The sequence below is a fragment of the Clinocottus analis genome, unplaced genomic scaffold, assembly GCF_023055335.1.
Source record: "Clinocottus analis isolate CAN_PGR_092001 unplaced genomic scaffold, fCliAna1.0.p SCAF_5, whole genome shotgun sequence".
Taxonomy (NCBI): Eukaryota; Metazoa; Chordata; class Actinopteri; order Perciformes; family Cottidae; genus Clinocottus; species Clinocottus analis.
The window spans coordinates 21,411,426-21,425,250 of NW_027176207.1; the positions used below are offsets into that span (position 1 = coordinate 21,411,426).

Here is a 13,825-nt window from a genome sequence, read left to right on the forward strand (position 1 = left end):
GCAGACACACAAATGCACACAAGAGCATTTAATATAGCTACTCTCATCTCGGACAAATACTCTATGCAAACGCATACGTGGCAATGACACCAGCGCTTTATACGCGAATGAACGGCTTTTGTACGATGCAGCTGAAAGCAAACATTAGCTGACGGCCGTGTGTACACACACACACACACACACCGGGTCCTCTCACGTGTGTTTGCGCAAAAGATCCGTACATGAAATTTTAAAATGGCAATACGACGCCTCCATCTCAAAATGGATCGGCAATTTTCTTCTGCATGACTTGAATTGAGCGCCGCGTGATTTAAAATCTTAAGTATGACTGAAAGTTGTTTGTCGTCACGTGAAAAAGACACAACGGCGTGCGACGATGTGCCGTAAACGTTCAAAACCGCCTTTGATAATCAGCGAAAGGGGGGGAAGAGAGAGAGAGGACAACCACGAGGTACAAAATGGAAGGTGTTTAGTCGCCGCTGTAGGCCCGACAGCGCTTTGATGAGCAGAGAGGATTGTGGGAAATCAAAGCCACCTCGTTACTCGTCCCAGCTTCACCTGAATAACGGTTTTGTCTGTTGTCTTTTTTGATTTTTTTCCTCTCATCTTCCTCCACATGAAACCTCCCTCTGGTCTCTCCCTCTCTAACTTTCTGTCTGATCTATTCCCCACTTGCCCCTCCTCCTCTTCCTCCTCTTCCTCGTCTCTATCCGCTGCCTCCCTTCATTTCTGATCTCCCTCAACTCGCTCTCCTTTCATTCCTCTCCCCATCTCCCTTCCATCTCTTCCCCCCTTTTTCCTCATTATCCCTCATTGTCGTCCCCACCTACTCTTGTCTCTCCTCCATCATCCCGTCTAATTCTGGCCCCTCAATTTCCAACTTCCTGTTTGTCTCCATCTTCTTTAACTTCCTCTTCATTCCTATTTCCTCATTTTCCCCCACCCTACTTCCCTTTTTTCCACCCCCCTTTCTCTTCCCGTCATATTCTCTCCATCCTTTTTTTTTAACTCTCTCACCTCACCTCCCCTTTTCCACTTCACAGCCCAAATCCTCCAAGCCCACCAAGCCCCTGTACCCCCCCACCAGGAGAACCTGGGAGAGCAACTACTTCGGGGTTCCCCTGCAGAACCTGGTCACCCCGGACCGACCCATCCCGCTCTTCATCGAAAAATGCGTGGACTACATCGAGCGCACGGGTGAGTCCATTTGTTTTCTACCTCTTCCTCGGGTCTCATGTCCCACTACTCTTCTTCTTCTTCTTCTTCTTCTTCTTTTTATCTTTCCTTTTCATCTCTCGTGTGCTCAGGTGCGAGCGGGGCTCTCTCTGGTATTTTGTAACTCTTGCACGGCGCAGCTGGTTTGTTCTCACATGCACAAAAAAAAGCTTTGTGGTTATTTGCCGGGGAAATATTCCTCTCATGTCGATCCAAAACGAGTAATTATGCGCCAGAGTGAGGGACGAAGGACGAGGGGGGGAGCTGGGTTTTTTTTGAGGTGCGAATTTGGGAAGAGACATTTGAAGATCCCCCCGTCGGATCTGATACCACCCACCCGACATGTTTTGTGTGGTCTGTCGACCGGCCGGCCGAGCGGAGCTGCCAGTCGACGCGACTTGATTTCAACTCGATGAGCGTTCGTTGGCTCGCGGGTTGACGAGCGCTGCCAACAAACGCTGCTGGAAGGATTACAAAATAAGATGGCAAAAAGATTACCGCGATCCAGAAAAAAAAAACAACTGATTAAGGAACGGCGGGGTGGGGAGATTTACTCAAGTACGTGCCATCCATTAATCAACACCGGGGACGAGAACATGAGAGACTCGTAAGAACATGCCGGGAAATATTAAAGACGCCGAAGTATCATTGTGGAGTTTTATTGTGGCTTAACTTTTGCAGATGGCAGAAAGAAATGCCACATTTTGCTGGTTTTCTGCTTCTTAAAATGTGAGGATCTGCTGCTTTTCTTTGTTTTACATGCCTGGGAAGTGAATATTTGGTGGATTTGAACTATTAATTGGACAAACCGAGCTATTTGATTATGTCGCTTTGGGCTTTTGGTTTGTTTGCTCGTGATATCGAGTCAGTGTGGCGTCCCCGACACCGGTTTTCGATGCCCTTGAGCAAAGGCATCGTCATCCCCATCAGCTGCCTTGAAAGCTGCAGGAAGTCAGTGGTGGTAAAGCTTCGGGTTACATGTGATGCCGCAGTGCATGCTGGGTATGCCGCTGCATTTCAAAACTCCTGCAACAGCCGGGTGGAGGGTGGAGATGTGTGGGCTTCACTTCCCTCAGGTGGTAGTTTACGGGTATTTTTACGGGTTTTAAAGCCTTGAGTTGGCAACTTTTGTCTTTTAGCCGTCACCGTCTTGGTTTTCGGGAACATTTTCAACCCTACAATTTTATTTTGTTTGATGGAGGAGGACCGTCTGGTTCAGTGCATGAGCTGGAACGCAAGCAGCAGGTTTATTTAAACATGAAAGTACGTAAATATATAAGTACGATCTGGGATACTTTATCCCAAAGTACCTCAGATTGTTAAAGTTCCTTTGGGACGACTGCAGTGGGATTCAAACCCCCAACCCCGGCCACTTCTTAACCGCCATAATCCACAAACTTACCAAAGTTAAGACCCAAACTCTTACTTTTTCCCTCCTCTCACCAGTGCGATAAATATTTCAAACACCTTTTTAATATTGCATGAGTTTGTTGCATAATGTATTTACACTCGGTCCAGAACTCTTCTTCACGTGTTTGGTGCCTTTTAAGAAGCAAAAGTGCCCAAAGACCTCCGAGTAACTCCCACAACCCACCGTCAGATTATTAAATATCCCCAAAAAATCCATGTTTCCTGTTGGCTTTCTCTGCTGTGCATCCAGGGAGGAGAGGAGGAGGTTTCCTGGTGAAAGTTACACAACGGCTCTTTGAGGTATTTAGAGTTGTTTTTTTTAATGTTTCTTTATTCGTATTTGTACGCCCTTGACGTCTTATCACCGCGCGCCTCCTTCCTCCTCCACACGTGCAAAAAAGCGGCACGAGGAGGCACTTCCTGTTCTGAAGGTGGCCGCTCGTGTCTGAGCTTCTTCGTCGTTCCCTTTCCTGGAAAAAAAAAAAAAAAAAATGTTTTGATATTCAGCTCTGGAAGCGACACGAGCCTCCACCCCGGCTTGGTGGCTGCCAACCGAATTCAGGATTAATCCCAAGCGTGTGTGTGTGTGTGTGTGTGTGTGTGTGTGTGTGTGTGTGTGTGTGTGTGTGTGTGTGTGTGTGTGTGTGTGTGTGTGTGTAGACGCCTGCCAGCTGACAGTGGTGTGTTGGAGATTTCATGGCTGGTGCCGTGAAACCCTCTATAAGTCCAGACGGGCTGTCGGGTGGATTTAACAGCCGCCTCCTCCTTTTTTTTTCTGGATTATTTGTTGAAAACAAAATACATTTTGTTCTTTTAAGGTGCTCCACCAGCAGACAATTCAACTTTTAAAACACCTCCGGGAGGTTGTTGCTCCGCGATGGAGGGCTTTTTAAAATGTATTTTTTTTACGTGGTCGTTAATCTGCACTGCGAGAACATATTTGGGTTTACAGCTCAGAGGGCGGCGGCGTCCTGTAAACCTGCGCACGGCGGTTTGTGGGCGTCGGCGGCGTTTCTGTCTGCAGAGATCCACCCGGCGAGCGGCCGAGAACCTCCTCCATTTCCAGAGGCCGACCTCTGACCTCTTGACCTCTTGACCTCTGAGCGTGGTGCGAGGGGAGGCCGCTGTTCCCAATGGGAACCATTAAAACACCACGATGCTGTCGTGTTATCGCTGTTGCACTCGTCACTTTATTGGAGTCAAGACGTTGAGGTTCGCGGTGGAAAGTTCAGTGTTTCTTTCTTTGTTTTGTTTCATGAGAGCGGGGACTGTTTGACTTGTGTTTCGGATAATATTTGACTTTATATCGGTTTATTTGTCTCCATCTTTCTCAAAGTTTATGAGGAATTTAAACTAAAACTCTAGTATTGAGACGAAGGGGAACTATTAGTGTGATAGAAAATTTGAAAATGAATGGCATTTTTGACGCCAAATATTCTCTGTTTCTGTTTCAAATGTGAAGATGCATCAATCTATGTTTTTGTTTCATTCTTTATTTCATATATTTTCAGCTTTTGGTTGGACTAAACCAGCAACTGAGGGTTTCTTACAATTTAAAAAAAAAAAAAAGTCCCCCCACAGTTGACACTAAACGACGTGTCGGCAATCAGGAAATCAGGGCAACTGATGATTACTTTAATTATTCTTAATCACTACGCCAATTATTTCTTGATGAATTAGCTTGATCTGTAATTTAGATGATTAAAAAAAGCAACTTTCACATTTTTTTAAAAGAGGACGGATTTTCACATTTGCAGCGTCGTGTTGCTGTTAAACATTCAGTCGACAGACCAAAGGAATCAATCAATCAGATAATCAATACGTGCGTCCACAGAGCTCGGTTGTGTTTTCCTGCCGGTTGCGTTTGGTTCTCACCGCATCAGGAGTCGTCTGGCGAGCCGAGAGGCGACGGCTGCTGCTTGTGGCTGCAGACCAGAGCGGGTGTGAGGAAAAGCTGTGACTTTATGCGAGTGTGTGGCTGTGAACATGACTGAAAGCGTGTGATTATGTGTGTGTGTGTGAGTCTGTGTGTGTGGTGGTTAGCTCCTTCCAACCTGCTGCTGGATTTTTAAAGCACATCTCCTAATTTTTCTCTTTTTTTACGGCCTCAACGGCAGCGCGAGCTAATTAAGCGCTCCGTCTGTGTCGGGGGTTTTGTTTCAAGTGTGCGGCTTTAAAGGAGTGGAAGTGAACTCTCGAGATAAAAAAATGTCGCCATTAAATAAAGATGATGTTTGTTCTGTTTCCCCTCCGTTCGGAGAGACCTGCTTTGTTATCGTCGTCTTCTTTTTTATGCTAATTCTAAAACAACTCACGGGCCTCCTGAAGGGCCTGGCAAACCCTTCAAGCTGTGTGCCTTTTAAAAAAGAAGAAGAGACTGAACTGAAGCCTTCAAGGTTCCTGACAGAGAAAAGTGGCCTTGGAATAAAAAACACAGCGTTTTTTTAATTAAAAGTGAGCAGCCGGATTAGTCAACATGCCTCAGCTTTGTGTCTGAGCAGACGTCCGTAATGTCTCCTTGTCTCCCTAAGGAGAGGACACAAGGAAACGCTGTCCTTGATGCTGGTGATGTATACATCTATATTTAGATATATACTGTATGTGTTAGTATATCTATGTCTCTGTGGTGACGGAGGTCGGCTCATTGCTGTGTAATACCGTCACTTATCCAGATAAATCTGCTTTATTGTTGCTTTTTATACGACATTTAGAGGTTGTTTTTCAACTAATTGGAACACAGACGGGTTAACGAGGCTGTTGTTGCACGTCCCGCCCCTCCTCTCTCCTGATTGGCCGGCTGGGTGACGCGTTATCGGAGTTATTGCGTCAGAATCTCGTATCTTGATTCCTCTCCGGGATGACTTCTTTTCAATCTATCAAACATTAACTAGTGGATCTGCAGGTTTACATGGTTGAGAAGTCTGGGATTGTAAAACGCCTTCGCTGACATTAAACCTTTTAGAAATCACGTGAAAATCCTCCCACTCCCATTTTAATACCCAGCATGCCCTATTCAGACAATCTTTTGACATAAAATGCGTAGTTTTTCCATTTCTGAACCAAACGACACAGTTTTTTGACTGAAACTCCTTCCTAACAGACCAAGACTTTGTTTTATTGGGATTTTTGTTGCAGATTCTGATTCTTTAGGTCCTAATCTTTCCAAAAAAGTGTCTTATTGAGGCTCCAGGAGGCTTTTTTTAGGGTATCTGCCTCATATCATGCTGGATGTTCATAGTTATTATCAAAATATCTTTTAAAAGTAATTTTTTTGCAGATATACATTTTTTTCCCAAGACTTTGCTGAACAAATACATACAATAAACACCAGTATTCAAATTAATTTGGGGTTCCTAAAATGACTCAAACACAGGGAGAAAGAGGTTTAGAGACAAAACTGGTTTCACAGCTTTCAACGGTTTAAAAAAACGACAAAAAAGTGAGAGTACAAACGTACATGAACAATAGTGTGATAAATGTGTATAAATAGTAATAGTACATAATAGTACCTCCACTGATCAAAGGTACATCAAAACTAAACCGCGTTCACAATTATTTTCTCACATTTTCATCAGAGAAACGTGAAAGCGTGCCGGAGAAAAGTAGTTTCTCTTTTGTTTCTTTTACGTCTGAGAGTCGAGATCCAAACGGAGAATTAGTTGTCGGGTCTCTCGGGTCCCGACCCTGGACACCTCTCTCTTCTTCTGCAGCGCAGCGACGGGTCCTGACCTTTACGTTTCTGCAAAATGCATCGAGGAGGAGGAAGAGGAGGAGGAGGAAGCTCTCAGACACGCTTCTACTGGACTCCGCGAGGTCAGGAGCACAAATCTCCTGCTCTGTGTTTCCAGCGTTAAGCTCTCGCTGTTCAGCGTCTGGTGGGTTCAGAGCCCGAAGAGACCCGACGACGCTGCAGAGAGAGAAGAACTGAGGGAGAAGAAACAGAAGAGAGAGCAGAGGAAAGAAGAGAGAGAAGAGGAAAGAAGAGAGAGAGCAGAGGAAAGAAGAGAGAGAGCAGAGACGGTGTTTTCTGAAAAGGTTTTCCTGCCCACGCGACCCGGCAGCAGCTCTGATGTTCACACGCAGGGTTGTAGCTGCTGAGGAAACGTAGCAACGCGGATATATGTCGACATATATCTGTGTGTGTGTGTGTGTGTGTGTGTGTGTGTGTGTGTATATATGGGGACGAAGGAAGGAGATAGATGAAGGAGACGATGGAGAAGGAGACAGAGACGAAGGAGACAAAGGAGTCAGGACAAGGAGACAGATGAAGGAGACGGAGATAAAGGAGATGAAGGAGAAGGAGACAGATGAAGGAGACGAAGGAGAAGGAGACAGAGACAGATGAAGGAGATGAAGGAGAAGGAGACAGATGAAGGAGACGATGGAGAAGGAGACGATGGAGAAGGAGACAGAGATGAAGCAGTTGAAGGAGACGGAGTCAGGAGAAGGAGTCAGGAGAAGGAGTCAGGAGAAGGAGACAGGAGAAGGAGACAGGAGAAGGAGACGAAGGAGACGGAGACGAAGGAGTAGGAGACAGAGAAGAAGAAGAAGGAAACAGGTGAAGGAGACGGAGACGCAGAAGGAGACGAAGGAGAAGGAGGTTGTCGTCGGGCAGACGGGCGAGGTCACGCGTTTTCCACTTCCTGTACAGAGTCCACTTCCTGTACGGAGTCCACTTCCTGTACGGAGTCCACTTCCTGTTCGTCCTGGATTATCCCAAACTTCTTTAGCGTTTGGAAGTATAAAGACGTGCAAACGTCTGAATCCTCCTCCTCAGACCTTTAATGTCCCGCTCTCCCTGCAGCGATCATCTCTTTGAGCGCTGCTCTTTCCTCACATTTAAATATGTTGCTCTTTTTTAAACGGCTCTTCTCGTCCATCTTAAAATGCCTCGTTAAGTACGTGAAGAGAGGAATGCAGAGCTCCTTGTTTTCTTCCTCTTTTGTTGGCCGCCGCCTTGAAGAAAGAAAGAAAAGTGCTGACATCATCAGTGTGTTGAAATGGCTAAAGCAGACGCGCCGCGGGCTGCAGACTGCACGGTTCAGCCGCCTGTGTTTCATCTGCTTGTGAAATTTAAATATCCAACGGCTGCAGAAGCTCCAGCAGGCTGAGCTGCAGGTTCAGGGTCCATTTAGTTATGTTGGACGAGATGAAAACCTGTGTCAAGACGAGGGAGAAGGAGGAGGAGAAGAAGGAGGAGACGCAGAAGGAGATGAAGAAGAAGGAGAAGAAAATGGGGGAGGAGAAGTAGAAGACGGGAAAGACGGAGACGCAGAAGGAGATGAAGAAGAAGAAGAAAATGCAGAAGGAGAAGAAGAAGACTGAGAAGGAGGAGGAGACGAAGGAGGAGAAGAAAATGTAGGAGAAGAAGAAGGAGAAGACGGAGAAGGAGAAGGAGATGGAGCAGAAGGAGAAGAAGAAGACGAAAATGCAGAAGGAGAAGAAGAAGAAGACGGAGACGCAGAAGAAGACTGAGAAGAAGAAGAAGAAGGAGAAGAAAATGTAGGAGAAGAAGGAGAAGAAGAAGAAAATGGAGAAGAAAACGCAGAAGGAGAAGACGGAGACGCAAAAAGGATGAAAAAGAAAATGAGGGTGAAGAAGGAGAAGACGACGCAGAAGGAGAAGAAGAAGGAAATGCAGGAGAAGAAGGAGAAGGAGGAAGAAGAAGAAGAGGAGGAGGAGAAGAAAATGCAGAAGGAGAAGGAGATGACGCAGGAGACGCACAAGTAGAAGGAGACGGAAAAGAAGAAGACAAAAGGAGACGCAGGAGGAGAAGAAGGAGTCTCTGTGATGTCGAGCAGACGGGCGAGGCCGCGCTGCTCCCCGCCGCTCGACTCGATTAGAGAAGTTTTATTAAATGTTTCCGGCTCCCCGGAGACATGAAATGGTATTTGGCATGAAGAGAGAGAGAGAGAGATGGAGGGAGAGAGAGAGAGATGGAGGGAGAGAGAGAGAGAGAGAGCAATGATTAAATGGCTTTTTGATGTTGATGCGTCTGGAAGTCCCGTTGGTTGTTATCTTCCTCAGCACTTAGTCTAATGTGAGGAGCTTTTCAAGAGGACTTCCATCGGCTGTTTGACGGAATAAAACTCGTCTTTAACCGAGTTTGCTTCTGCGAGGAGTTGATTTGAATCATTTCCAATGCACTTTTATGTCCTTTATTCATTACATTACTGTTTTTTATGATTTAATTAAAACATTTTTTAATCCAAAACCCCTGGATAACAGAATGAAAGGCATCGCAGCAGTCAACAGAAACTGTTTTTTACTTTTGAGATTTGTCCAATTTCTCATTGTTGTTTTGTCACATTTCAACATTTTTTTGTCGCGTTTCAATCAAGTTCAGGGTTGTTTTTCCTGCTGTTGTTGTTGTCACGTGACCGTTGGTCTCGGGCGAATCAAACATGGCTTCCTGGGGCTCAGAGTTTATAGTTTTATTTCACATAATCTGGTTAAAACGGTTTATTTTGGGGCGAAATCTTAAATGAGACGCGGAGAATGAAACGTTTTTGAGGCTTTTCTTCACACGCGATGCGTTCAAAGACCGACGGAAAGATGGGAAATCTGACGGTGATGATGTCTTTCACAGCTTCTGGCTGTAATAAACAAAGTTTAGTAGGTTTTTTTTGCGGTTCAGATGGTTAATAATCGACACGACACATCCTCGAGTCTCTTTTTTACTGGATGACGTTTCATTTCAGGAAATATTCTTCATTCCTGGTCCATTTTCATTTAAAAACAGACTTATACGGGCCAGTCCTCGCATTGCTTTCATCCTGAATATCTTAACTCCTGGCGCTCTGTCTCAGCGGTCCCGGTGGCTGTCGATGTCCTGCTGCTTTGTGTCTCTGGGGGGATGAAATAAAAACACAGGACCCAGCGGACCGGCCTCCAACGTCCGACCGGGAGCTTCAGCTGGAGCTTCACTCGGCGGCCGCGTCGAGCGCCGCGCACAAAGCTGATTATTGGCTATTTTCAGCCCGCTTTGAAGTCAGATCACCACGCTCGACTTTGATAGAATGAATAGAGGGATTTTCACTGCAGGGAAATTACATTTTTTTTATGTAAAAAAAATATAAAAATAAGTCGTAGGTTTCTGAGGATGTACTTGAAGGATGCCGTCGTTCAGAGGTAGAAACACATGTGACAGGAGAGAAGTAATCCTGATATACTACGGCTTCCAGTCGCTGTCAATCACTCCATCCACGCAAATATATATATAGATATTATATATCTATATCTATATATAGATATAGATATATATTATATTATATATGAGCCTGCAGCTCTTTGTGCTCCATAAATCAGCCAAAGTGAGAGTTCAACTTGAGGATTGATTGGCTGCTGGCACACGTCCCGCTCTCACTACTGTGTGTGTGTGTGTGTGTGTGTGTGTGTGTGTGTGTGTGCGTGCGTGCGTGCGCGTGTGTGTGTGTTGTTGTTGTTGCTGACAGCTGCACAGACGTCATGTCCAATGGAAACTTCCTGCTCGGTGGTCCGAGCGTCAGTGGAAGGACCGGCCTGGGAAGAAGATAGAAAAACAACTTTTAATTCACTAATATGTGCGTTAAATGAAAAGCATTGTGCGCGCTAAAGCGTCCGGTTGTCGTATAGCCACGCCCCCGTTCATCTACACTGTATAAGGAGATGTATCTTCCTCCGGTTCTGCAGCGTGAAGCCGACGCTTTGAGTCTTTAAAGCTGCACACGGCGGTTTCACAGCGAGTCCGACAAAAAGAAGCTCCTCCTCCATCTTTCACGTGTTTTCCTACAAAAAGTAAAGCGCGTTCTAGCAGACTAGCGCCTCACGCTAGCGACGCTAACTCGCTGTTGGTGGAAGGCGTGGTTTAAATACTGCAGGCAGAGGATGATGAAACGGCCCCGCGGCGGCCATGTTGGACCGGGACGACCTCGGGAAGTCCAAAGGGACTCCTTAACGGCGTTTATAGAGGACACGATGCAACACATACAGCTTTGTGTGCAACACACAGAGTAATGGAATGAAGATACAATATGTTGAAAATGCTGCATGTGTGTGTGTCGCTCACACACACACGTCTGTACATCTATTTAGTACAATACAACTCTTTCAGTTACTTGATTCAGTGAAAGATCAGAGGAACAAAAGATGAAAGAACGTGAAACTCTCAGGATCTCTGCCTCCCTCTGCACGTTAACGCCAGATAAATCCTCATCATGAGGGTTTTTTTGTTTGTAAAGCGACCTTGTGTGTAGCAGGAACAACGCACTTTGATCCAAGTCAATCACTTTTATTTCTGTCACACTTTTCTGCTTCCAAGCCAGGAAGTCGGCGAGAACAAACAAACCTTTTCATGGGATTCTTTTCACCTCACCGCCACCGGTGAGCCACCTCGCGGCGATAAACCCTGTGACCTTTGACCACTTATTGTGTGTGTGTGTGTGTGTGTGTGTTTGTGTGTGTGTGTGGTGGTAACAGAAGCCGACCTCTTCCAGGTATCTGTGAGTCAGCGGCCGATCCTCCGGGTAGCGGCTCGCGGTCGGTTGAGCTTTAACCACATGTTGTAAACCACCGAGAGGGGACGGAGCGATTTGTGCTGCCTGTGGTTTCTGAGCAGATTGTGTGTGTGTGTCTGTGATTGTGTGTGTGTGTGTGTGTATATGTGTGTGTGTGTGTGTGCAGTAGGATGTATTTGTGGTGCGTGTGGTCTCACTGAGGTGAGGCTGCGTCTGGGTTGTTGCAAGAGGTTAGAGAGGATGTGAGGGCTTTGACACACAACTGTGCTTGTATGTGTGTGTTAGTGTGTGTCTGTGTGTTTGTGTGTGTGTCATAATTTAACCACCTCACTTTAGTCTCTCGAGTGTCTCGACTTGATTAAGTTTTTTTGTTCAGCGTTGCCTTCAAAATTTATGCAGCATTCGCTGTTTTTAATTCACTTTTTTTTCTCTACACACACACACACACACACACACACACACACACACACACACACACACACACACACACACTGCATTACATCCTGCTCTCTGACTTCCAGTCTTAATCTCTTCCCTTTGGATTTCCTGGTCACCGACTCTGAGACACCGAGAGATAGAGAAGCGTGTGTGTGTGTGTGTGTGTGTGTTTGTGTGTGTGTGTGTGTGTGTGCCTGTGGCTGAATATTAGAGTGGCCTCTCCTTTCCCCCATCATCTCCTGGTAAGCAGGTGAAGCAGGGTTTTCTCCGCCGCCGCCGCCTCCTCCTCCTCCTCCTCCTCCTCTTCCTCCTCCTCCTCTTCCTCCTGTCTTTGTACTTCACTTCATCCAACATGGCGGCTGTTGTTTTTTGGGGCTTGTGCGGTATAGATATTCTCCTCTTCTCTCCTCGGTGAAGATGATCTTCTCCGTGTCACCGGATGCTGAATCAACTTCTTTTGTTGTTGAGTTTTGTCGCAAATCTTTGAGTTTTTTTCCCGCCGATGATCGCCAGTTGCAGCCCGGCGTGTGTTTGCTCGTTAGCCGCTCTGACGCGACGCATCACATGACCTGACTTTACTGTCTTTACTGTCTTTACTGTGCAGCTCGTCCACCTTAATACGAGCATATTTGTATGTTTTTCATGTCATATTTTAGTGCACTTCACACATTTCTTTTGTTTGCTGAATGCAAAGACAAAGAATATACGTCCTTCCTCTCAGATCCTCATGAAAACTTCTCTCTCTCTCTCTCTCTCTCTCTCTCTCTCTCTCTCTCTCTCTCTCTCTCTCTCTCTCTCTCTCTCTCTCTCTCTCTCTCTCTCTCGCCCCCCTCCCTTAAAGCGAGGGTGGGCAGTGTGAGGATTAGATTAGGCCGATCGGTTTGCGGCCTCCAGCGTGCGTTTGTGCAGCAAAGTATTATGGGGGACAGACGAGGCCGGTTTGAGCCGGGCCGGCGGCTCCATCAGAAGTGTGTGTGTGTGTTTGTGTGTGTGTGTGTGTGTGTCCTAGGGGCAGCTTGTGTGGAGAGAAAGAGGGGAAAGAAGGGCGAGATAGAGGCGAGTGCGATGCCACCTGGCTCCGAGGCAGTCATCTGGTCTAATGGGGCTTGTGTGTAAATGTGTGTGTGTGTGTGTCCTGCGGCTGTGTGTACATGTGTGTGTGAGTCCCGTAGCTGTGTGTAAATGTGTGTGTCCCGTGGCTGTGTGCGAGCAGTCCAGTCGTCCATTAGTTTGTCTTGAAAGGCCCTTATGTTGCCCTTCTCTCCCTCTCTTTCTCTCCTTTTTATGCACATATAAATATATATATGTATATATATGAACATGTATGTCACATGTTCTCTGCCTGGACGCCGCCAGCGAACATGTGAGCGAGCGAGAGAGAGAGAGCCATGAGGAGATGATGCGTGGAGTGGAGCGTGAGATAAATCCGAGCGTCCTTCCCTCCGTCGACTCTCTTTAATTGGGGCACCTTGGATGACATCACCGCTCGTTAAACACAACGACACACAGGTCGTCCTGGAGAGAGTCGCACAAAACAAATGTGTTTCCTCACTTTGCTCCAGTGGTTTCTCTCTCTCTCTCTCTCTCTCTGGTCTATGTAAGAAATAGAAGTTGTCGTATTATGTTTGTCGACGTTTTAAAGCCTCCAAATTGCCGTTTTCGTCGCCGCCATCTTGGCTTTTTTTCTTCCTCCGCAACCAGTGAACAGGAAGTGACCATATATGGACTGAGCAGGAGCAACACATAGAGAGACGTTGTATGCGTCTCTGGTGGTCGACCTGTCAATCACCTTGTAGCCCCGCCCCCAAAGCGTCCCCCGCTTTATGGTCTGTTTGATGTTGACATTGTTGACAACTTCAGGACTATTGTCTGTGCAAAGCTTAAAGTCTCTCTCTCTCTCTCCCTCTCTCTCTCTCTCTCTCTCTCTCTCTCTCTCTCTCTCTCTCTCTCTCTCTCTCTCTCTCTCTCTCTCTCTCTCTCTCTCTCCTTTCCACCCCCCCTCCTTTTTTTAACCTTGTTTCTGCTCATTTGCAAAAAAAAAAAAGGCGAGTATTTCTGTTCTTTTGTCGCGTTGGGATTCATGTGCTTTTTAGTTTTTGTTGCTGTTGCTGCGTGTGTGTGTGTGTGTGTGTGTGTGTGTGGCTTGTGTGTGCACCCGGCGTGGTTTTTTAATTGTGTTTTTGTGGTTTTCGGGCCTTACATAACTACACAAACCCCCGTAATTGGTTGAATTTAAGAAATGTGGGCGTCAGCTCTTGAGGCTCAGC

General features: G+C 46.3%; 1 protein-coding gene across 4 annotated transcripts in view; it reads left to right on the plus strand.

Annotated features, from left to right (window-relative positions):
• arhgap5 (Rho GTPase activating protein 5) overlaps positions 1-13,825 on the plus strand; it is a 39,460-nt gene that overhangs the window by 9,839 nt on the left and 15,796 nt on the right. For all 4 annotated transcript variants that reach the window (XM_068599987.1, XM_068599986.1, XM_068599988.1 and 1 more), the window contains exon 3: positions 1,044-1,197. In XM_068599987.1, coding sequence (XP_068456088.1) covers positions 1,044-1,197 — 154 coding nt within the window. The remainder of the gene's footprint in view (positions 1-1,043; positions 1,198-13,825) is intronic.